General features: G+C 47.9%; 2 protein-coding genes across 10 annotated transcripts in view; one reads left to right on the top strand and one right to left on the bottom strand.

The window, feature by feature from the left end:
• Positions 1–1,750: 1,750 nt before the first annotated feature.
• MOB3B (MOB kinase activator 3B) overlaps positions 1,751–25,821 on the top strand; it is a 186,444-nt gene continuing 162,373 nt past the window's right edge. For 2 of the 9 annotated variants that reach the window (XM_036331307.1, XM_036331304.1), the window contains exon 1: positions 1,751–2,209. The gene's annotated coding sequence lies outside the window, so the exon portion shown is untranslated. Of the gene's footprint in view, positions 2,223–25,821 lie in introns of all 9 variants that reach the window. The other 7 variants (XM_036331305.1, XM_036331303.1, XR_004971335.1 and 4 more) reach the window with 5 other exon arrangements.
• Positions 7,365–7,991, bottom strand: IFNK (interferon kappa). The gene has a single exon (XM_036331313.1). The coding sequence runs from the start codon at positions 7,989–7,991 to the stop codon at positions 7,365–7,367; it is 627 nt and encodes a 208-aa protein (XP_036187206.1).

Raw genomic sequence — 25,821 nt, 5'->3', positions numbered from 1 at the left:
AAATATAGAAGCTAAACAAAACCCCAGAAACCTCCTTTCAGCCCGCTGGGATCTCAGAGTTGGAGTTGATACAGTGTTTTGATAATAGAACACAAACAAACCAGATACTTGCTTTCAGCAGCAGAGGCCTCAGAGCTGGAGCCAGAGATAAAGCTGGCCCAGAATAAAAAAAGAAAAGAAAAAAAGGAGCAGTTGGGAGCTCCAGTCACCCGCAAGCCTGAAAACAGCCCTCAGCCCCTCACCCAGACTGGCCAGGCACCCCAGTGGGGACCCCACCCTGAAAGGTATGTGACCAGCTGCAAACAGCCATCATCCCCTCATCCAGGCTGGCCAGGCACCCCAGTGGGGACCCCCACCCTGATCCAGGACACCCTTCAGGGCAAACCAGCCGGCTCCCACCCATGCACCAGGCCTCTATCCTATATAGTAAAAGGGTAATATGCCTCCCAGCACCGGGATCAGCGGAGCCGAGAGGCCTCCTGACACAGGGATCAGCGTGACAGGGGGCAGCGCCCAAACCCCCTGATCGCCCTGCGGCTCTGTGTGTGACAGGGGGCGGGGCCACAACCTCCCTATCTGCCCTACTCTGTGTGTGACAGGGTGTGATGCCCCAACCCCCCCCCCCCCCCAGGGGCCCTGCTCTGTGTGTGATGGGGTAGAGCCATAACCTCCCCATCGGCCCTGCCCTGAGTGTGACAGTGGCGGCGCCCCAACCCCCTGATCTGCCCTGCTCTGTGTGTGAGAGGGGGCGGTGCCCCAACTCCCCTATCAGCCCTACTCTGTGCGTGACAGGGTGCAGTGCCCCAACCCCCTGATTGGCCCTGCTCTGTGTGTGACAGGGGGTGGCGCCACAGCCTCCCCATTGACCCTGCCTTGAGTGTGACAGGGGGCGGTGCCCCAACTTCCCAATGGACCCTACCCTGAGCATGACTGAGGGTGGCATCGCAACCTCCTGATCTGCCCTGCTCTGTGCATGACAGGGGGCGGCGCCCCAACTTCCCAATGGGCCCTGCTCTGAGCCCAACCAGGGGCTGCACCTAGGGATTGGGCCTGCCCTCTGCCACCTGGGAACAGGCCTAAGCCAGCAGGTCGTTATCTCCTGAGGGGTCCCAGACTGCGAGAGGGCACAGGCCGGGCTGAGGGACCCCCCCTCCCCCCGAGTGCACAAATTTTTGGGCCTCTAGTATTAAATATTTCTCGCAACACTAGAAAGAACTTGGTATTGCAAAACATGTGTGTGGTTTTAGAGGTTCTCATTCATAGTAGCGGAAACCACTTTGGGGCCGGGGGAAGGGATGCTTTCTATACATAATCCTAATTTCTATTTAACATATTTTCATAACTCTTTAAATTGTGTAGCAAGAATTGTAAACTGTAATACTTAGTCATCTGGTCAACTGTAATACTTGAGTCATAACGCTCAATCGGCGTGCATTAAGATGCAAACGTATGGGGATAGAGAGATGGGGAAGATGCATTCTTTTCTTCAGGAAGCTTACATTGAATGACTCCTACTATGAACGAAGAATACTTTTTATGCTTAGTTTACCCCGTACAAACACCCTGCAGGTAGACAGTGCTTTCCCCAATATACAGAGCAGAATACTGATGAAGATCACTCACATAGTGGCAGGTGGGGGTGGGCCTTCAAAGTCCATGTTCATTTCATTACTCCCAGCCTGTTCAAATAAATCCAGCATAATCTCAAAGTATTTCCCCATGATTAATGCTCCCCTCTGGGAGGCCGTCAAGTCAGATAAAGGATTCCCCTCTCTAGGTCCCTTGGAGCCTTGGGTGGGGCCTTGCGTGCCCAGAACGTATCCTTTCTGGTCTGGTACCTCCCTCGCCCTCCTGGCCAGAGGGTCAATGCCTTTCCTGAAGGCTGTGAGCCCCGGTAGACTGTCCACTCCCCACCTCTTTCCCTAGAGACAATGACCCCAGGGCGACCTGACTTCTTTCCCCCACGGAGCTGCCATTCCGCGAGCAGCCGCCAGGGGGTCCCCGCTCGGCGCCCCCGCGCGCCAGCCGCAAGCCGAGAGCGTGTGGGGGCTACTTGGGCGCAGAGAGACTGCCGCCGGAGCCCCGCGCTCGCTGCCCGGAGACCGGCGTGGCTCCCCAGGAGTCGCTTCTCCTGCCCCCGAGCTCGCCCTCGTCTCTCTGCCGCTGCAGCTCACCCGGCGCAGGAAGCCGACAGGGCCCCGGGCCGAAGGTAAAACCCCGCGGTGAGTGAGCACACGCTCCCAGCGAGGGCGGAGGTGGCGCCGCCCGGCAGCTGCTCACGCCCGGTCGCGCCCAGGCGGGCAGAGGTGCTGGGCGCACCTGGGAGCGGGTGCGACGGGGGGGGGGGCGGGGGGGGGCGCGGGAGAGGTTCGGGAGGTGGCGGACCCCGCTTCCCCGCCTGCCCAAGGCTTGGCTCCCGGCCGGCTCTTCGCGCGTCCTTCCTGGTCCCCACCCTGGGTCCGGGGCCTGGGTTTTAAAAGATTTATCAGCATAACCCATCTTCTTTCGGGGTACAAGTCTGTCCCCGAACCCAGCGCGGTCGCAGACGACTGCAGGGTGCTTGCTGGGCTGTGGGTGGCGGGAAGACAAACTTTTACAAAAGTGCGCCGGGCAGGGGCGACGTTTGGGGCGCCTTTATTTAGCGGGAGGCTCGGCGTGGGGCTGCGGAGGGGAACGGCGCTGCGTCCGCCCGGTCGCCCCTGAACTGTGGATGCTTCTTTGGGGGGAAAGGGTGTGTAAAGGACCTACAAATCCCGCTGAACCCCAGGGCCAACAACTGTCAAACGTCTGCAATCCCGCCCCTCCCTTTCCCTCTATGAGGAAAAAGGTGAAAACCCTTTAACTTTCCTTGGATTGTTCCACCCTGCCTTGGGACCCCTCCCGGGAGGGTAAACGGCCCGCCCCCGGCTCCTGCTAAGCAAGTACAGAGACCCCGAGCTCCTCAGGATGCCCTGGCACCCACCTTGCTGACCCCCACTCCCCCCCCCCCACACACACACACAACCCCCAGACGTCCTTTCCTTGGGGACCACGCGACAGAGGCCATCGAGGTCCTGGCGAGTGGCCTTTTGTTTCTCCGCGTCCCCCCTATTGTGTGCTTTCCAACATCTGGCGGGGCGGGGGCGACAAGGAAGCCCCTAGCGCCCTCCACTCCCGCCCCCACGCCGGCCGCCCGGCCCGCTCGCGCCCGGGATCCCGACCCCGGCGAGGCCGCCCCACCCCGGCCCTGCGGTTGGAAGGCGGAGGGAAAGTTGTTCCTTCCCCGCCCCCTCGGCCGCCTGTGGCCCAGGGCGCATTTCTCAGCTCGGATCCCGCGCGCGCCGCAGAGGGCGCAGGGCCCACAGGGGGTGCCGCTTTCCAGAGTGCCAGCGAGGCCCCGCTCCAGCCCGGGTGTCGTTGGGGGGAAGGGGGGGTTCCGGCGGGTTTCAGTCTCCGCAGCCGGCGGGGATCGGGGCACTGGGGCCGGCAGGGAGCCCCGGTTCTGAGATTTGGAGTTTCCCAGGGTTGGAGAGCTGGAGAGTAGCCTTAAAGAGGACGAGGAGGGAAAGAACCCAGGGCGCCTCAAGCCTTCGCCTGGCAGGAACGGGGAGGTGGCCCCCTACAGAGTGAACGTGAACTGCTGGCTGCGCTCAGGGTCCCAAGTTTAAATCCCAGAGCCCTGGCCGCGTTTGGAACAGGAGGACGCGAAGGCCACAGCGCAGATGCCGCCCGGGCAGCGTTCGCGTTTCCAAGCGCCAGCCTCTGGGACTGGCCCAGAGCGGCCCTGCGGGTGGCGCCCGCTGGATGATAGGTGGCCCTCTTGTCCTGCGTTCCCCTCACAAGTTAGGTGCTCACACGCAGTGCTTGTTCTTAGTGAGTGTGGGCTATTTATTAAGGAACTAGGGTAAAAGCAGAGTAGCTCCTTTGAGAAGGCAGGGTCCTCCTCCAGGGTGCCCAGGAAGGGGCTCTGTGAGGAGGCGGAGTCTGTGCACCTGTTGCTAAGATACTAAGAGCCATACCTATACCGGTGTTGCCTGTGAAATGGCCGATCAGCCCCTGATCTCCCACCTTTTAATCCCTACCCCAAGCCAGGGGAAGGGGGACGGTTCCATCTGAGCGCCTGCCACCTGGGTACCCACTCGGGCATTTTAAGTGCACTTGTCTCTGCAGATCTAGAAGTTTACCCTTTACCTGACGCAACAGGACTTTGGCGCTTACTCCTTTTTTTTTTATTGTTTAAAGTATTACAAAGAGTATTACATATGTCTCCTTCTTCCCCCCACCCCCCTTGGCATTCCCCCGGTCTCGTATGCACGCATATAAGCATAACCAATGGACATAAGACCCTGGGGGGTAGGGGAGGCGCTTACTCTTCATAAAGAACAAAGGAGCCTGCTAATCAGGAAGGTGACACATAGAGCACTTTCTCCAGCCATTTCTGGGTTTTACCAGTGGGATCAACAAAAGAAAAAAGTAAAATCTTTGAAGCACCTGAGGCACTTTACAAACACTTCATGAAGAAAATGGTCCCTGAGGAAGGTTTGAAATTTAGCAGCAGTCGCCACAGCAGCAGGAGAGAAGCAGCAGCAAGAGCTGGGAGGCTCTTAAGTGCCCAAAGGCATCCGTAACAGTGTGGCCCCGCACTGCTGGTCCCAGCTGCCCCAGCAAGGAACGCAGGGTAATTGTAGTGGAAGATAAGCTTCTAGGTTTCTTTAATTTTAGAATGAGATCCCCTCAAAAATTACTGTAGAAAATAGAAACTACAGAGGGGTGACAATGAAAACAAAGGGCGGAGGAATATTATAAACAAGGCTCTGGGGAACAGTCTTCTCCAATTATTTCCTTGGAATAAGTTTCTGGAGGTAGGAGAGCTAGGTCAGAGGAGCTGCTGCCTTTTTAGGATATTTGATTGCCTTATTGTCCTGGAGGGACTTGTGCCAGCTGACCCTCCCCCAACAATAGACAGAGGATCTTTCCTATACCCTACACCTCTCTCACCCTGTAGCAGCGGTTCTCAACCTGTGGGTCGCGACCCCTTTGGGGGGGTCCAACGACCCTTTCACAGGGGTCGCCTAAGACCATCGGAAAACACATATATAATTACACATTGTTTTTGTGATTAATCACTATGCTTTAATTATGTTCATTTTGTAACAATGAAAATACATCCTGCATATCAGATATTTACATTACGATTCATAACAGTAGCAAAATTACAGTTATGAAGTAGCAATGAAAATAATTCTATGGTTGGGGGTCACCACAACATGAGGAACTGTATTAAAGGGTCGCGGCATTAGGAAGGTTGAGAACCACTGTTCTGTAGTATTCTTTTTCATCTCTGCCAGACAGATGGGAAGGGAGTATCTTACTGTCGTCTCCTTTTGCATTTTTTAAATCATTAAATTAGATGAAACACATTATCTGTTAGTGTTTCTTCCTTAGGGAAGATACTAGTTTGTGTCCTTACCTGTTTTTCAGTGGCCTTGGTTTTTTTTTTCCATCTAGAGGTGCTCTGAGCAAAAGCATTCTGTTCTGACTTCTGCCCCTGCCTGTACGATCTCTTCCCTCTTGTACAGCAAACATTTGGCAAGACTACAAACATAAATTACTAAAGTAACTGACATAATCCCAGAAGAGTTATTAGGGAGGCCATGCAAAGGCATTGTTAGAGCAATTCATGGAAAATCCAAGTGCATACTTTCTGCTTAAGTAGTTTGCACACCCCAACTCCTTTACAGCTTGTAGTACTATTGTTTTTGTGGGTTTTTTTATAGAACAATTCTGTTGATAAGATGTTTTATTGAGTGGATGATGCTAACTCATTTTATGGTCTGCTCCTTCCACTGATAACCAGCATACCATGAGGCACAACTTGTTCTTTTAATTATTCTAACTTTTTGACTGAAGTTTGCCTCAGTTTTAGCATAAGACTTCCCGTGTGGCTGTACTGTTTGAGTCCTATACTTGGATGAATCTTGAATAGAAGCACTTTAGCAGCACACTGTTAACACAAATAGCAGGAGATTTCTCCCAGGGGCTGAACCAGGTACATTTTACCCTCTTTTGTGAATTTGTGTAGCCGAAACCTCGATGCTAGAGTTCTTGCTTGACGGTAGACAGGTGATTCTGAAATGGGTTGGAGGAGAAAGAGGAAGATAAAGTTCATTTCAGCTAGACAGTGGATTAATACAGATGAGGGACCACATAAGAAAATTTAAGTAAATAATCTAGGTAATCTGGGTACAAAATAACTTCTAAAGAGATAAAATATATTAAAGTGTCGTGTATTATTAGAATAATTTACTTAACATGGAGAAAGTGATCTTCTAATTGGGAAAATACAATATGAAATTCTACCATAATATGACCGTGGGCCTTTCATTTCAGACACAAAACAATGAAGTCAGATACTACACTTTTCTGTATCATTTTCCACCCCTTTACATGTAGAAGTCAAATAATATGCATTAGGAATGAACAGTGCTGTCTGTCTGCCTTCGAATCATGGGCTCTCAGAGGTTAAACAGGATCTTAATGGTTTCTAACTCAACCATCCAAAATGAGAGAGTGGATCTTCGCTCTCCTACAAACTTCATATCATTTCAAATAAACCAAGCTGAGAAACAAATGGGCCAGAAATGTCAAGTTTTGTGTTTTTTTCTTTTTCTTTTTGAGAGCAGGGAGAGAAAGGGAGGGTTTTAATTATGGAAGTTTGTATAAGCTCTTTAAACAAGTTGAACTTCAGACTAAACAACCTGGGCAGCAAGAGGGCTCAGTCGTTGAGGTGCTCCATTTTCAAACATTCTCTGATCCATATTCTCTAGCTATTGGCTTGGTGAAGTTGAAAGGTGAAGTTCAAAGCACGTACAAAATAGCAAAAGGAAAGAGGAGCAGAGAGTAGAAGCAGGAGAGGAAATAGCATTCCTTTAAAACTTTGTAACAACCCTGACCGGTTTGGCTCAGCGGATAGAGCGTCGGCCTGCGGACTGAAGGGTCCCAGGTTCGATTCCGGTCAAGGGCGTGTACCTTGGTTGCAGGCACATCCCCAGTAGGGGATCGGTGCTTCTCTCTCATTGATGTTTCTAACTCTCTATCCTTCTCCCTTCCTCTCTGTAAAAAAAATCAATAAAATATATTTAAAAACAAAACCAAAAAACTTTGTAACAAGACTCTTGGTCACCCCGGGGATGGTGGGCCTTACTTCTCTTAAGTGAATGTGGCTGATGTTGCAAGGCCAAACTTTAGAGACAGTAAACATTACATACGCCACCACCAATCCAGCCGAGAGCAGGCTTAAAGAATAGCCTAGCAATTCTTAAAAGAAAATAAAGGAGGAGGAGGTTTTGGAGAGAAATGAAATGTTAGTTTTTAAAAAATCTACCTTATTTCCTTCTGAGTAGTTCTATGAGTGTCTGAAAGTAGTAGAAACATCTTCTGATTTCCACTTGGACGATCTTCCAGGCACAGTGACTATACTGCTTGTCTTTCAGGAAACTGCTTATCCTGTGGAAATACCTCCTCAGGTCTAAGTTGCTGGGCTGGGGGGTCCTAGCTCCCGAGTGTCTCTTCTCATCCTCCTCCATCTCTTCCTTGTCTTTCTTTCCCTTCTCTTCTTTCAAGCATTGTTCCAGGTACTGCAGTTGCTGATCAAGTCCGGTTTGGATTTGTTCCAGGTGTTTCTCTTCCCTAGTGGACTGGAAGGTGGATTGAGCAAAGATGTTGAAGGCCAGCATGGACATTTCATAGAAGGCCCCCTTGATGTCTCTGTGCAAAAGAGGCTGGCTATATGCTAGGACCTCTCGGGGCAACTGGAAAGCTTTGTTTTCTCGTAGGCACTCCAGAGGAAATGATTTGCTCATATTGGTCAGAAGCTTCACATTTTGCCAGGTGACTCTACGAAGATGAATATGTAGCAAGTCACAGCCCAGAGAGAGCGTGCCAGTGATGAACAGGCCCATGAGGCACGCCGGCCACACACACTTTCGAATCACGTCAGGCTGGGTGTTCATTTTTCTTCTAAGCCAAAGGATTCATAATACTCCAGATGAACGACGCTGTGCTAGGTCTTACGTATGCCGTTGTGTGCCTTTTATACGCCTGAATATCTTTAGTGGGGAGGAGTTTTCCCATTTGTCATTGTATGGTTCTCAGGGTTTCGGCCCCTTTCCTTTACCTCTGAGGCCTTTTTTTTTTTTTTTTTTTTTCCATTTTGGGTGACTACATTGACTTTGGAAATTCCTAGAAGCCCGGATGATCCATCCCAGTACTATAGATCATAGTAACAAGACTGGTGCAGAGTATTTGAGAAAGAACTGTAGGCTGTGTCTCTATACACTCACCCACCAGTATGACATAAGAGAAAGGGATCCTCCAAGAATTTAATCATAGACATTGACCAAGTGACTATGATTATTTGATTGTAAGGCTAATCTTGTTAAATTAAGCTTCTAGATTTGGATATTTTCTCTTTTTATTTGATTTTTTCCAGGCCTCACAAAAGATAAAACAAAACAAAACACAAAACAGTTGGTCAATTGATCATGGCATTTATCAAATAAAGGACTAACCTGGCTGGGTTTTCTGTTGCCTTTAGAAAATGTTGATATTCTTTTGATGTTGTTAATCCTCACCTGAGGATATTTTTTTCCCCCATTGATTTTTAGAGAGAGTGGAAAGGAGGTTGGAGACAAAGAGGAAGGGAGAAACATCAGTGTGAGAGAGACACATCCATTGGTTGCCTCCCGCATATGCCCCGGCGCTCTAACCACTGAGCAACTGGCTGGAGTAGAAAATGTTGATGTTCTGTGACTATTCTTTCCTTTACTTAAAACCGAGCCAGGGCTTCCATCTAATAAGACTCAGTTCCAATTCAGTTGAACATAGAATACATGGGAATTCGATGTACTATTCTTGAAACTTTTCATTAAAAAACCATATGTGTTTATATAAATACACACGTATATTTGTAAGTACACACACAGCCTCTACAAGGTGCAAAGCACATCTGAGGGCAACACCTTCTTGTATACCTCACGTAACAACTTCTAACTCATGGCTGTTGTTAACCATCTTTAAGTTCCCTGTATTTTCTTCCATGTACAGTGTTGTCATTTTATTTCCTTCACCCAAATTTTTCTGCTTTTATAGACATTCCACATCATATCCTCATTTATTGCAAACTGTAGTTTTAGCACCTAGCACATGCCAGTCACTGGGCAAGGTCTTTAAGAAGGAGGGGTAAGATACAGTCCAGGACCTCCAGGGGTCTGTGATGGAGAAGCAGGCATGCTCGAGTCTTTCAGGGAGCAGGAGTCATTGATAGGCCCTCCCTGGAGCAAGGACCTCATTCCCCAAGTCCTATAAATGTTGACAATATTCATTGACAAAGAAGAAAAGATGGTTGACATGCATATCTTTCCCACCATTAGTATTGCCTGATTTAGCAAATAAAAACACGGAACACCCGGGCAATATTTGGGATGTACCTATAAAATCATTCAATGTTTATTCCAAATTGAAACTTAACTGGGTTTTCCCTATTTTACCTGGCAACCCTCTCCACCATGCAAGCTTCCACTGACCTCATAGAGCAGAAGTCAGACATGAAGTTCTCTGCAGAAGGCTCGTCCTCTGCCAGCCATCACCTGGTGCACAGGTGCATTCAATTGTGTTTCTCTGCACTGGCTTTCCTGTGTACATATCCCTAACCACCATGTGCACTCCACAGGGGGAACTTGCCATGTTAACACAAAATAGTACACACACACACACACACACACACACTCACACTCACACTCACACTCACACAGTGACTCTGATCAGAAGCACTATTGGATGATCAGTCTTTAGTCATACCTCTGTTCCATAAAAGCCATCCCCTCTGAATATATCTCAGAATATAATCATAAAATTGAAAAGAAACACAGTGTAAGGAAACATTCTTGCCAAAATGTGTCACAACTGCCCAGCCTGTCACTAGTGGGCTGTGTGTGTGGTCATGGCTACTGTTTCCCTGATCTCTGTTCTCATTTCTCTAGTGATGTCCTGAGGTTATTTACATTGGTCAAGCTCTCCTCAGAGCCTCCTGGTTGGCAGGCTTGCCCTGTTGTTGATGGAACTGTGGGAAGTGCATGTGGATCACACTGTGAATAGTAATGGGCAGGACACAATTTGTTTGACAGAATATCAATGAGCCACTTCAGTCTAGACGAGATAACTGTGATTCAGCTCAGGGGCATTTGGCATCTGTGGGTAAGATTCATTGCTCTTCGTGGAAAGGCAAGTTTCAATCCAGCACTTGAGAGTAACATGTTGGAGTAACATGTTGATCATCCATGTTACTCAGAACTGGAGTGTAATTCATTTCATTTGGGGTCAGTAGGTGATTGGGCCCAGCAGAGAGCTCAGAGATGGGATGCCGGTGTCCGTGTCTGGCCGTGCTTCCCACAGGACGTGGGGACAACAGCCACCACAGAGTTGTGTGCAGCTCTGTTAGCGCCAGACCCACCCTGGAGACCCACCCTGGAGCTCCATCAACTAGGCTTTCTCTCATTCCTCCTGTTTCCTGCCTTGGGATTAGCCTCTCCTGTGGCCCCCTTGTCTGTTTCTCTCTCAGTGATGTACCGGATGTAGACATGTATAATGACTGCACAGGTAACACCTGGATAGGTTCTTATTGTAAAAATTCAAACATTTCAGATACATGAAAGCCAGGATTGTCAACTAAGCCTCCGCTCATGCCCTGTCCTCCCAGGCAGTAGCTACGGGTATCAGTTCAACTAGGTGTCCTTACTTGATATCTGTCTCCACACTAATCACTAAGCTTTGTGAGTGCAAGTGCAACAACTGGCTTGTTGGCTGCACCCTCTGAGTGCCCCGCAGACCCCTAAGAGATCAGGGGAGACCTGGGTCACTTTCATGGATGATTTGTGGCTTGGGAGTTGGGCGACTTGCATATATATTTAATTGCCAGGACAGGATTATAAAAATGTAGTATGCTTTGAGGGTTAATCCTGTAAGTGTATCTCTGTGACTGTCTATATGCTAAGACTATAAATAATCTACATTATAAACCCTTTGTGAATATGAGGCCCAGGATAAATGGGTCACCAGACCTGGATCCTATCTTGGCACCTGGCACATATTGGCTACTCAATAATTCTTTGTTGGATGACTAGCTCCTGGTGCTGGCTGTCAGTCCTTGGTGTTCCTTGGCTTGTGGATGCTTCACTCCAAGGAAGTCATGTGTCAATAACAGGGAAGTTATTTTGGGGTTTAGTTGAGGTATAGGGGTCCGGGTAGGACAAAGTCAGGGGTTGAGGACAGTTGAGCCCACAGAAGGGCAAATGGAAGCACCAGCGTCCGTTCAGTGTCCTCTCTTACTCCCGTTGCTATTCTCTGGGATTCCCTGGGGCTGGTTAGATCGCGAGCACCTTTACTCTAGTGGTAACACATAGTTTTGCATTGTGTAGTTGACTCATGTATCTTTCCCTACAGGAAAGACATGTGCCTTAGTTTTGTTTTCATGGCATCCCTTCTGTAAGAGACTAACTGCTTGTTGAATAAAAGACTGCATGCGATTTCTTATGTTTTTCAAGTTTGGGTATTAACCTGTGAGGCTCACCTGCTGAGACGTGATCAGATCATCTGTCCCACTTCCACCCCCAGTAGTGCCACTTCTTGTTTTAAATGCTCCGATGAGCTGTTACTGTATCATACCACTCAAAGAGAGACTCTTGGGGCAAACTTACTCTTGGTTCTGTTTTTAGCGCAGCTTCAGGTTATACCTATAGTAACTTCCCACACAGGAGTCTTTTGATCTCTAAGAGAATGATCCCTGATTAAAGGGAATTTAACATGGTGGAGTAAGGATTCAAATATATGAGTACACACCATCAGTAAAGCCTACCCTCAGTTTTGGGATTCCCAGAACAGCTTCCATCCATGTGTTTGTCACACTATGGTTTCTCTTGGTCCATTTGAACCCCAATGGGGATTTCATTTCTGAGCGCATAATGTTTCAGACGTTGGCAATGAAAGATAACACCTTCAAGAATAATCCTCCGCTTTACCCCGGAGTAGATGTGGGTTTCTTCCCAGACCACATCAGAGAGTGCCTGTAGTCTAGAAAGAAATGACAGGAGTGGAGTGGGTGATGGACAGGGATGTCCACTTGTCTAGGATAAATATTTTAAAAGGAGTTGCCTCTATTGCATAGATGAGGACAGTGTCTTCTTTTAATCACTGTCATCTTGTATGTGGTCATAAGGTTTCTTGACATTCATAAAGAACAACAAAGGCATCATAATGGAAGAATTTAAGTGAGCTTCTTTTAGACTGACAGAAGACTCACATGCTCCAAGCTGTAGGTCTTTGTTTTTTTTAATGTTTGAGCAATGCCTGAGTTTGGGGTGGTATCTAAGAAAAGGAGTTGCGGCGGGAGGTATTAATTTCCTAGAACTGCTGTGAAAGTTTCCACAAACTAGGTGGCTTAAAACAACAGAAATTTATTTTCTCAGAAGGCTGTAACCAGAGTCATTAAGAATATGTTTCCTCCAAACCTGCTAAGGAAGAACCTTTCCTCACCTCTTCTAGCCCCCGGTGACGACTGGCAGTCCTTGGGTTCGTTGGCTTGTGGATGCGTCACTCCAGTCTCTGCCTCTATTGTCACGTGACACTTCCCGTGGGTCTGGGACCCTGTCTTCCACACATTGCCTTTAGGTATTCTTTGGCAACTGTCTGCCCAGTCATTAATAAGAATAAAGGATACTATTTATTTAATAGTTACAAAGTACCAAGTCTTTATGTAAATTACCTTTAGTTCTCACAGCCACTATGTAATGTAAATGCCATTATCCTCAACTTAAAAGGAGGAAATAAATCTTAGAAATATTAAGCGACTTGCCCAAGGTCACATAACTGACAGGATCAGGATTCAAACCTGAGGCCACATTGTATTTTTACAGGATCTGGTGGTGCAAAATCCACTGTGTACAAAAGGATTTGAAGCAGCTTATAAAAGATACACAATAGTAGAGAATAAAAAGTAGTTAAATCAGAGTTGAGGGAAAGCAAGTACAAGTAAATGAAGTGGAGTCAGGGGTAGAGCTAGGGCATGAGAATGCCTCATAATGGCCAGCGTCATCATTGCAGAGGACTGTACATCTGTCTAGAAGCAAAGAGAAAAATATGATCTGTTAAAGTCACCACAGTGTCCAAAAGACAGAACAAGTCAGTAACAAGGCTAAACCCCCAGTAGAAGCAGAGCTTTCCTTGGTACTGAGTCCTGGGAAGGATTTTCCTTTGGGCCTTCAAGAAGAGAGCACTGCCCAGCTGGTGTAGCTCAGTGGTTGAGCATCCACCTATGAACCAGGAGGTCACGGTTCGATTCCTGGTCAGGACACATGACCAGGTTGCTGCCCAATCCCCTGTAGGGGGCATAGAGGAGGCAGCTGATCAATGATTCTCTGTATCGTTGATGTTTCTATCTCTCTCTCCCTCTCCCCTCCTCTCTGAAATCAATAAAAATATATCTAAAAATAATAATAAGAGGAGAGCACTATGGGACTTTGGGTAAAGATACCAGCCACTTCCTTATGAGGTAACATCACCACCACCACCACCACCTCTGCCATCACGTGGGGGACAGGACTGCACCTCATAACCTCCCTCCATGGAGGCGATGTCCTTGGCAGGCATTCCGTAGGGGCTTGTTGAGTTTTCTCATGTTGAGCTCCGAATTGGAGTTCAGAAGTTTAGCTGGACTGGGAGAACGTTTCTTCATCGTGGCTCAGAGTGGGGAAAAGCGTGGTCACACACGCTGGCATCCTCAGAGGCGCTGGCGGACAGCCTGCCTTGGCATTCCCAGAGCCCCCACCCAGACCCAGCCCTGCACTTCCTGTGATTCCTACGGAGGAGCTTTGGGGAAACTATCTGTAGGCATGACTCTCCTCCATTTAAGTCAGAACAGGAAAAACGAGCTATCATGCTGTCATGTTGACCCAGTGCCACACACAACACGGCAACGTGCGCTGGGCTTGCACAGAGTTCTGGGGTTCATTTGCTGTCCCATCTGAGAGCCACAGCCCTAAATGTGGAAACTCCAGGAGGTGGCCTGTGGGTCTATTCTACATTGAGATATACTGTCCTCCACACCCCCCCCCCCGAAAGGGCTTTTTCATAAGTTGAATCATAAAATTCAAAGCCAGGATAGCCTGGTATCCCCAAATGTTATAGGGGATGAAATATTAAGACACATCCTCTTGGGATTATCAATATTGAAAACCTGGATATTTAGAGGAAAACTGTGAAGGGCCACATGGATGGTCCCAGAACAAAGACTTCTTTGTATTCCCAAGAGAGATGAATTAAGAGAACCAAAATTCGGATGGCCCTCTTCTGGGAATGGTGTCTACTGACATTCATAATGGTCCAACATTTGACATGCCACCGACACTGTCCTAAATACAGAGCTGGCATAACTAGGCATTCCTGAACCCCGGGGAATAGAACTGTTTACCTTCATACCGAGGAGGCTGGGAAAGCACCGGCATTTGCATGTGGCGTGTGCCCAGGCTGACTTCGAGGAATTCACGCTGTGAGACCTAAAGTTCTAACGAGGATGGCTAAAATGAAACAAACAAACAAGCACATGTCAGCGGGGCCTAGGGTGGATCCGTGTGTGATAAATGTGTCTGTGACAGGATCGAGCGTGCTTTCCTTACTGTGGAGCAGGAAATCATTGTGACTGTGTTGAAGGCACAGACACAGAGTCAGAAAGGTAAATTTAAAAAAAAAAAGCTTCTTTGAGTAATGAAAACAACTAAAACAAATTGGGATTGCCCTATATCTATCCCCACCAGGACAGGGGATAGAGCAGTAACACTTCTTGCCAAATGTGATAATACAGGTTTTTATGGATGGGACATGGGACAAAGAATGCTAAAAGTACTGCCTATACCATTGATGGCAAACCTTTTGAGCTCGGCGTGTCAGCATTTTGAAAAACCCTAACTGAACTCTGGTGCCGTGTCACATATAGAATTTTTTTTATATTTACAACCATAGTAAAACAAAGACTTATATTTTTGATATATATTTTATATATTTAAATGCCATTTAACAAAGAAAAATCAACCAAAAAAAATGAGTTCGCGTGTCATAGGTTCGCCATCACTGGCCTATACATTGCGTCCACCTATTCATCCATCCATCCATCCATCCATCCATGTATTCATTAGTCTCTGAGGATATGATGCCTAAAATAAGGTATTAAAAAAGAAAAGGAAAACTTCATGTCCCCGTAGAGTGTCCAGATTTTCAGATAATACAGATTAAAAGTACAGGGTGTTACAAGTGCTGTGAAAGACATAAACAGGGCAAGAGGGTAACTGGGGAAGGTGATGGCGTGAATTAAATGTGAAGGATGAAGAAACATCACCAATGTAAAGAACTGGAGGGTGGGCATTCAGACTGAGAGAACTAGAAGTCCCAAAGCCCTGATGGAAAAGAGCTTGGGATGTTCAAGGAATATAAAGGAGATTAGTTGGGTTGGAGGGAAGGGAGTGGGAAGGTTGGCACTAGGATAGGTTGGGATTGGGTAAGGGTGGCAGGCCAAGATGGAGTTCCAGTTTTATTCTCATACCGATGAAGACACGTGAGAGAATTTTAAGCAAGAGAGTAATGTGAAATGGCATGTGCTTTAAGGATGTCATTGTGAGGACACAATTTGGTCAAGAGCAGATGCTTCAGTAGGTCAGGTGAGTGTGGTGACCTAGATAAAGGTAGCAGCCGTAGAGATGGAGAGAATAGACTGATTTGAGAGATATGTTTAGTAACTTACTTAACACTCATCTGAGTCCGGATCACATCTTTGATAATCGAAGGTAGTTTTCCAGATGTGCCATTGATAATCCATTGGATTATAAGGTCTGTACTGTATTGACATGATTGTTTTTTGATAACCAGTACGTAATTTCATTTGGCATTACATCTTTAACTGGATGGCCTTAAACTAGGTTAGGTCTCATACGTTGGACAGCAAAATAAATAATTTACTTAATTGGACTTAGGTTGGAGCTGAGGCTTAAATTTCCCAGGGTTAACCTGAGGATTAAATTCCTGAGACTGTCCCCCGATGTATTTCCTGTGGGTACACAGAACAAATGTATATCCCTGTACATTTTGACCTTTAAATAAAACAATGTATTTTATGATCAATCATGGATTACTATCTGTAGTTCTCTCATAATGGAATATAATCATACAATTCTGAAGTTAAGAAAGTGATGCTAAATATAGACAAGAGCTTATAGCTGACCACTCCAATCCTCTCGAATTGATTTTATTTAAAATCTTAGAAATGTCTAATTGTCAGAAATGTCCCTCTGCCCCAATGCTCTGACACAAACTATACTCCCATGATGCACTGCTGTTTAATAGGCTGAATCAAGACGTTCTTGTCACTAATACTAGACCCTTCTTGTGCCACAGAAAGATTAAATAAATGAAAAGAAGATTCTATATTTCAAAGTTTTCAACATTTTTCTTAAGCTTTTGACGTGTCTGATGGCTTACCTAGTGTAGAGGCTAGTCTTCTTAGTTTTAGATTATTTGTGTTTTTTTAATGAGCTCGTGTCTGATTTGGCACACAATAGTTAGATCCATAATTTTACAATAATCTATCAGTACTCCATAATTTTGCAAACACCCCTGGACTTCCAGATGCTTCAGGCACCAGCTGCTGTAACAAACACATCCAAAAATGTGAAATGGCTCACGCATGATGGAAGCATGTAAAGTGTGGAACAGAGGTAACTTGAGCTGTAGTGGGCGTTTCTTCCAAGCAGTGACCAGGGCCACAGATGCCTTTGATCTTGTGGCTCTGCCCTCTCCCATGTGGCTTCCAAGGTTTCAGGGTTTATCTTCAAAAAGCTGGGGCAAAAGGGCAAGAGCTGGAGAGTTGTCCAGAGGAGTGTTATCTGGGCTGGGCTTGGAGGGGCCCATATCACTTCCAGTTACATCCCATTGGTGGGAACTTAGTCGCATAGTCACAGCTCAGTACCAGGGATGCCAGGAAGTGTAGTCCAGCCATGTGCCCAGGAAGAAGAGGGAACAGTTTGGTGAGCAGCTAGCCCATCTCTGCCCTGCCTCTGATCCATTTGGAAAAAGAGTCTAGCAATCAAAATGTGGTAGCACTGGTATGAGTTGGCTTGGGGCTTGGGTTGGCACGGAAATGACACAGTGCAGATACCCATTAGAGATTTTTAAAAATCCATTTGAAGAGAATTGGAGTTGTCAACCACAGGCAGCTTTCTAGTGGGGATCTTTTCTTTTTCTGAAGAGTAGAAGAAGTCTTGTTGAAACAAAATAGTTTTAATTTCTTTTTCAAGGCTATACAAATAAGGGAAATGATTCATTTTGGGTTTTTTTTTTTTTTAAAAAAGCATGCTTTCCTTACAAGAAACCTATTTTGGTAGAAAGACACTGTCATTTGCTTTCTTTAGAAATCAGAATCTCTGAGACTTACTCCCCATGGGGACCAACAGGTAGAAGGAGACCCTTCAGTATCATCCGGCATGAGCTCCGCACTGGTCGTTAACCAGACCGCAAGCACAGCGTCACCAAGCGTGCGTACGCCATTTCACGTTGTCACCAGAAGAATCCTGCAAGGTCCCATTTTACAGTTTTGAGGGGCCAAGGCTACAAATGAGTTATATAACTTGGCAAAGGCCACCCCAGACTAAGGCCGGCCCGACTTTCTGTTCAACTGTATTGAAGTGAAAAATAAGTGTCTCATGTCAGATGTTGTTTTTTTAATAAAGAAGAGAATGTGTTACCTACTAACATTCACAACAGTAACCTAAACAAAATAGGTTTCTTGGGAAAGATTTTAAAGATTTCTCTGGCTTCTGACAAAATGAGTTAAACACACTCGGGTCCCTTTTTCGCCCGTGGAGCGCGAGGTCGTTTCCCTGTCTATGGAGTCAGTTTAGAGGCTGCACGCTGTTTGCAGGCTGGCCGGACGTAGGGGACCAGGACAGTGGGATTCCAGGGCATGGCTGGAATTCACTTCAGGCTTCTGGGGCACAGGGAGGAGCCAATCAATGATTCTCTTGCATCTTTGATGTTTCTAACTCTCCTTCTCCATCTTCTCTGAAATCAATAAAAATATATATTTAGAAAATCGCTGCTTTAGCTAAAAGGTATTTGTTATGATACTCGAGGCCAGATGCATGAAATTCGTGCAAGAGTAGGCCTTCCTTCCCCTGGCAGCTGGCACCGGCTTCCCTCTGGCACCTAGGACCCGGGCTTCCCTCACAGCCCTGGCTTCGTCTGGAAGGTCGTCCGGAATGACATCTGGCTTAATTAGCATATTATGCTTCTACTAGAGGCCCGGTGCACAAAAATTTGTGCGCTCGAGGGGAAGGGAGGGTCCCAGAGCCTGACCTGTGCCCTCTGGCAGTCTGGGACCCCTCGGGAGATAACGCCCTGCTGGCTTAGGCCTGCTCCCAGGTGGCAGAGGGCAGGCCCAATCCCTAGGTGCAGCCCCTGGTCGGGCTCAGAGCAGGGCCAATTGGGGAGTTGGGGCACCTTCCCCTGTCATGCACAGAGCAGGGCGGATTGGGAGGTTGCGATGCCACCCTCAGTCACACTCAGGGTAGGGCCGATTGGGGGGTTGGGGCACCGCCCCCTGTCACACTCAAGGCAGGGTTGATGTGTGGCGCCACCCCCTGGCACGCATAGAGCAGGGCCCATCAGGGGGGTTGGGGCTCCGTACCCTGTCACGCACAGAGCAGGGTCAATCAGGGGGTTGGGGAGCTCCCCCCTGTCACTCACAGAGTAGGGCCGATAGGGGAGTTGGCGCACTGCCCCCTGTCACACTCAGGGCAGGGCGGATCAGGGGGTTGGGACGCTGCCCTCTATCACCCACAAAGCAGGGCCGATCAGGTGGTTGGGGCGCCGCCACTGTCACACTCAGGGCAGGGCCGATGGGGAGGTTATGGCTCGACCCCGTCACACACAGAGCAGGGCCCGTGGGGGGGGGCGGTTGGGGCGCCGCACCCTGTCACACACAGAGCCACAGGGCGATCAGGGGGTTGGGGAGCTCCCCTGTATCAGGCACAGAGCAGGGCCGATCAGGGGGTTGGGGCACCTTCCCCTGTCACGAACAGAGCAGGGCGGATAGGGAGGTTGTGGCCCCGCCCCCTGTCACACACAGAGCTGCAGGGCGATCAGGGGGTTTGGGCGCTGCCCCCTGTCACGCTGATCCCGGTGCTGGGAGGCCTCTCGGCTCCGCTGATCCTGGTGCTGGGAGGTATATTACCCTTTTACTATATAGGATAGAGGCCTGGTGCATGGGTGGGGGTGGCTGGTTTGCCCTGGATGAGGGTGGGGGTCCCCACTGGGGTGCCTGGCCAGTCTGGGTGAGGGGCTGAAGACTGTTTTCAGGCCGACTGAAGCTCCCAACTGCTCCTTTTTTTCATTTTTTTTTTTTATTCTGGGCCAGGTTTAGCTCTGGCTCCAGCTCTGAGGCTTCCGCTGCTGAAAGCAGGTATCTGGTTTGTTTTGGTTCTATAATCGAAACTCTGTATCAACTCCAGCTCTGAGATCCCAGCTCACTGAAAGCAGGTTTCTGGGGTTTTGTTTAGCTTCTATATTCGTTACAATGTTTCTTAAACTGCAGGCTCAGAGGCCGGCAAGGCAGGCGGGGAACGTTGGAGTCCTCCGTCACTGAAGCAAGCAAGCCTCATGTTAGTTTCAAGCTGCCTGGCTTCCGGCCGCCATCTTGGCTGGCAGTTAATTTGCATATCTCGCTGATTAGCCAATGGGAAGGGTAGCGGTCGTGTGCCAATTACCATGTTTCTCTTTTATTAGATAGGATTATTATAGATGAGGTAAATAGTTCCTTCACAAATTCTTCACAGGATTCAAATCTGTCCTGGGTACATATTACAAAAAGTCATATTCCCAAATGTATCCTTTTGTTTCCCCAAACAGATGTGGGGCTCTTGGTTAGTGCCAGTTCATGGTTCTCTATTGGTGCTTTCTTCTTATCCTCCTACTAGGTAACTTTGAATTCCTGACAAAACAACAACTCGTCAGTTGCCAAATTCATCCCAAAAGAAAAATTAATTTGTTATTATTTATCATTATCAATATGACTACTTGGACAACCTAAAGCTCCTCCCAGATGAATTATTTCTAAGAGTTACTTTAGAGGTAAAGTACGTTATAGTTTCTGAATGCTGAATCTGTAGGAAATGACTTTGTTGGTAATTGGTCATTATTTAAAAGACATTTGTTGAGACTTTGCTAGATGTTGGAGAGTCAGTTCTGACTCAGAGGTTCTTTCAACCCTGGGCTGGCCGGTAGATCTGAGGGCATTCAGTCACTCGCTCCCATGGAAGCTACTAAAACCATCAAGGACAAACTCTTCCGTTTAATTGCCTGTACCAAATGCCATGTGTAGCTGCTTCCTGAAGCAACCAAGAAATCAACTGAGGTCCGGAAATCCTTTCGGAAAAGCAGGTTTTCTTGCCGGTCCTGATGGCCTTAAGATTTATTCTAAAACAGCAAGGATTACAGAGTGTGTGTTCTGAGCTGCACACTCAGGGGTGCAAAGTAGTGTAAGAGCTGCCCAGTGAGGAGGAATTAAGCACTGTGCAGAATATGACGAGTAACAAGAGTGGGACAGTGAGTAAATGCTCTGTGAACTCAGCGACACACAGAGGACCCCTCTGGCTTCAAAGACAACAGGAGAAGGAGAGTGTGAAGGATGAGTGGAAGATACTCTTGGGTGTGGATCCCAGCCCGGTCTCTTACTAGCTATGAATATCTTAGTATGCGGAAGCCTCGGTTTCTTCATTGGCCAAAAGGAACCATAGCATCCACTCATAGACACGATGATAAAAATGTAGAGTGCCTAGATGAGCACTTCAGCGTCTGGAATGGGGAAAACTCTCAGTAAGTCCTATCAGCAAACACAGTAAAGCACTCTGTAAATAGTTTTGTGCGTTTTCTTGTCTATAAAGGGGCAATATTACATCATAGGGCAGTGGTCAGGATGAAATAAGGTGACAATTGAAAGGCCTGGCACAGTGTCTGCCATGTGGTAGGCGTGTGATAATATTGACTATTGTTCTCAGTGAAAAATGTGGCAGATGACACCTCAGACACAGGGAGGAGACACGCAGCCTGGCCTGGCCGGGCTTGGCAAGTTGCCCAGGCCTCTTGGACACAGGAGTTGTTCAATTGCATAGGAATTGAGCGGTAGATGGTGGTTGTAAAATGTGCGAAACATACAGGAAGAGTCTCTTCATTAGGGATATCGATGGAAGATTCCAGGATTTTGGAAGAAAATCAACTGAGCAATCGCTAAGTTTTTCTGATGCTGAGATTCTGTGGTTCCTGCAAAACTTTTGGTGATTCCTGAGAAAGAGGCCAGGGAATGAGACATCCCCGCAGTGGAGCTGCTGGGCTCCGCCTGGAACACACCAACCGTAAGGCAATGTCTGCACTCCTGGGTTTTGACAATAGCAGCCCATGTGCTGAGGGGAGACAATGTTTTTTGTTTTTTTTTCCATGTGGCAATCCGCCCAAGTATTTGATTTGACAGGTAAGACACCATGAATGCATTTGGTGACTTGTTATTTCTCGTGTGTGTTTTTCCACCTTGAGTTTGAGATTCCGAGTCAGAGAGAGAACAGAGAAGAAAAACCCCAGGTCCCCAGGAAATGAGTCTTCAGGCAGAACTGAAACACGTACACTTTGTGCGTGTGAGTCATCAGGCAGGGTCTGGGTTTGCCGCCGCGCACCTGCAGGCTGGGGCGGGAGAAGACCCTCCCAGGGAGAATACTGCACACCCTGGGCTCCCGGGAGGAGCCTGGGAGGTGTGTGAACTTCCTGCAGAGCAGGGCCATGGCACTGGCCAGAGTCCCCGGACAATCTAGGGCAGCCTTCCCACAGAGTCCCATGAAATCTTATGTGGAAAATAAACTGCCAACAAGTTAAAGAGGTTTCCTACTGCCCGACTCTAACCCTCTGACAGGCAGTGAGAGCAGCGAGCATTCCAAGGAGGGAGACTGAATGGCACACTTCCCACAGTTACTGGAAAGCGGTCCTTTTTGATGGAGAACGCATCTAGGGACCAGAGGCTTGAGCAGCCATTTGTGCAAAGCTGACTTGGGGCCAGGACCACCCGTGGAAATCATTTCTTTGTTCTCACCTTTTACTAGGGGTCCAGATACAGACACAGTTTTGGGGGCATCTCTGCCTTTCCAGTAGCCAAATGGAGGTCACTGCCCCGGAGAGCACTGCCATTTGGGAAAACCTGATGGGACTTGGTAGGGAAGATAATGGGCCTCCAAAGATACTCACGTTCTAATCCCAGAACCCGTGACTATTTCCCTGCTACGGCAACAGAGAGTTAGCACAGGGGACTCCGTGAGAGAGCTTGAGGTGGGCAGCTATCCTGGATGATCACGGAGGCTTTCTGAACAGGAGGCCGACGGTGGGAGTCTGAGGAGATGCAGGGACAGAGCAGAGGTGAGGGTGAGGTGGGCCCGGAGGCAGGGAGTGTGCACCGCCTCTGGAAGCTGGAGAAGGCAAGGGAGTGGGTTCTCCCCGGAGCCTCCGGAAGGAACACAGCCGGCCACCCATTTTAGATTTCTGATCTGCACGCTATAAGGTAATACCTGTGGGTTGTTATACGCCACTACGTTTGTGGTGATTTGTTACAGCAGCCATAGGGAACTCATACATGGGTCTGATATTGATTCCACCTTTCCTGTGCTGGAAGGTGGATGGATTAACAAGACCCCAAACTCCTCCCAGACACTGACTCTTGAGTGGAGACCTGCTAGTAACCACCATCTGGCCAAGTGGGTCCTGCTTTCTGGAAGTCCTTCCTCCTCCTCTCCCAGAACCCAAACATCACTCGACTCTTGCTGTGCTGCTCCCATGTGCAGTGACTGATCACCGACAGGCTTTGAAAGAAGCAGTGCAATTGGTCACGGTGATGCACACCTGCTATTTGATAGTGATTTGTGGACTGAATAGCTACCAGCCGAGTTCATACTTCATGCAATTACTAGTGTACTGTGGTTACTGAAATCCCAGCTGTTGCGGGACCAGTGTTATTTAACTAAACCATGTTCGGTGAAATGCATGCGTATCAGAGCCATGCAAAAGTGAGGGAGGACTGCATGTGTTAAAACTGCGGCACAAATCCTGCAGTCTAGTTGTTACCACTGGACTGGTGGGCAGCCCGGCCAGGTCTTTATGCAGCTGCCGAATACCAAAGTCCGAATGTGGCTGATGCAAGGGTCAGGCATGTCAGTGAACAACGTATGAATTTAAAGTAGAGCAAACGATGGTGAAGGACTATTTGTACCTTGTTTCTGATGATAGAGGTCAGTTCTCCAGGAAACAGATTCTGAGATGCTGAGATGTGCACGTAGGAGGTTTACTGGGGCCCGCCGATGGCAACAATGTCTCACAGGGAGATGAGAGCCGCAGGATTGGGCAGAGGAAGAAGTTGACTATGATGCAGTGGGGGAGGGGGGAGGAGGGAGGGGGGAGGTGGCAGGGGGAAGGGTCCTGGGACCCGGATGGCAGTAAGGCAAGGGGGCCAGGCCTTTCTGTATGTTCCTCCATCAGTCGGTCATTGGATTTGAGCTGTCCCAACCCCAGCAGATGCCGTCCTCCAGCCAGGTGCCCTCTGGAACTAATTGTAAGCCCTGGAGAGGCTCTCACTCAGCGGAGGCTGGCAGCTTCCAACACGCCCAGCAATGAGGGGCTGGGGTGGGGGATAAGGTCCTAAAGGGGCCTGGGCAGCACATTGCAGGGTCTACTACCTTAATAATTATAGGATGCTGCTACCACTGGACCGCCGAGTTTTAGAAGGCGGTCACTATTTCAGCAAGTTCAGGTCAGAATCTGGGGCCCAGTCAATGGGAGGAAGAGGCAGGTGCAGGAGAGCTGCCAGGCTGCTGAGCCCAGGCCAGGACTGCGGAGGGAGAAGGCAGCGCCCCCTCCAGGCCAACCCCCCTTCCAGAACAGAGAGCAGCAGCTTGCTGGGCCCAGCTGGCCTCCACTTTAATTTCACTTGGGATCGTCTGTTCATTGGAGAGAAGCTGACGGTCTTGTTATTTGGTCTTGTCTTGGCCTGGTAGGGCACTTGGGCTCTGAATTAAAACGGATGGAGAGAGTGACAAAAACGAGATGAAAAAGTTGATAGGTTTGACATTTGTGGTTGATTTTTTTCCTCAAGTAAAATACAGGCATGTATCTTGTACAGAAAAGATTAACTTGATTTTCATTCTCTTCTCTCCCTACCCTCCTTTTCCTGTTGGTTCTTAGACTCCACACATACACCTGATTCATGGTCCAATGTAGTCACCCCAAGCTCTTATTAAATTCTGAGGAATTAGATGGCTGGAGTCCTGCTTCCACTTCCCTGCATTGGGAATCAGTGGGGTCAGCACCTCTCATTCTCTGAAGTGACTGATCAGCTCACACTTATGGCTTTGAGAACCGCCCCCCGCCCAAACCACCAAAAAAGGGGGAGCAGCAGATCTCAGGGAGGTTGCCAAGAAATCAGCAGAGAGATGAACGAGATAATGGAGGACTTTGTCACAAATGGCTGACAGCATGTTTTAGAACTGCTGACCTCAAAGCTTAGGTTAAATACTAAATAAAAAATGATTTGTGCCTACTTTCTCTTTCAAAAGACTGAAGATGCTCCTGCCTGTAAGAATTTAGCTTTGGCATCCTGGTGGACTGAGGATTTGTAGGCCACCTGGCAAAGGCCTTGACTCATCTGGGGTGTCTGCCTGGAAAGGCTGAGTTCAGAGTCTGAAGGCAGAAAGAGCTTCTGATTGGCTGATGGCTGCCCTTGTGCACCTGGGAGAGCAGGTCACCAGCTGTGTATTTGGTCCTTTCTGGACTAGAGTTTTCACCAACATTCCTCAGTTGGCTAAAGGATGTTGTTTTTTAAATGATATATAATGCTTACCTTGAATCCAGTGCAGTATATATGATAGTATTTGTGTGGCATATAGGTAAAATACTGCATGTAGGATGATAGATAATTGTCTAGTCCCTAGATTTTAGAGGAAAGGTGAAGGGTAATTGAGCATTTGAATGGGAAGGAGATAGTGGACTTAGAATGTACAAGTATTATTTGGTTTTTATATTGTGTAGGAGACAATGATTTGTGACTCCACCAAGATAGTTCTAGGTCAGGGATGGCGAACCTATGACACGCGTGTCAGAGGTGACACGCGAACTCATTATTTTGGTTGATTTTTCTTTGTTAAATGGCATTTAAATATATAAAATAAATATCAAAGATATAAATCTTTGTTTTACTATGGTTGCAAATATCAAAAAATTTCTATATGTGACATGGCACCAGAGTTCAGTTAGGGTTTTTCAAAATGCTGACACGCTGAGCTCAAAAGGTTCGCCATCACTGTTCTAGGTCCTGTGTGGCTCGACCTGCTTGTTTGGGGTTTGACATGGAGAATTCTCTCATCCTCTCATTTGATCTGATAGCAGGCAGGGAATAATGAGAGTGGAGCTTGAAGGACCATGCGTAGCAAATCATGGTGGGAAACTGGAGATCCACTCAATTGGGCGGAAGAGGGATGGGGTGTGTTTGGGAGAAATAAGGTAGCTAACTATCAGTATTGGCACAAGAGTGAAGGACAGACGGTTCGATTCCAGTGTTGATCTTTTTTGTTGAGTGTGCTGTCCCTGAAAGAGCAACCCGGACTACAGGTAAAACCTGAACTGTGATTTTTCTACTTCCTTTTGCCCAGCAACTTCCCCTCCAGT

This window comes from Myotis myotis, unplaced genomic scaffold (assembly GCF_014108235.1).
Source record: "Myotis myotis isolate mMyoMyo1 unplaced genomic scaffold, mMyoMyo1.p scaffold_m19_p_12, whole genome shotgun sequence".
NCBI classification, from domain to species: domain Eukaryota; kingdom Metazoa; phylum Chordata; class Mammalia; order Chiroptera; family Vespertilionidae; genus Myotis; species Myotis myotis.
The sequence above is the reverse complement of the archived record's forward strand: the minus strand, read 5'-3'. Positions and strand labels throughout refer to the sequence as shown.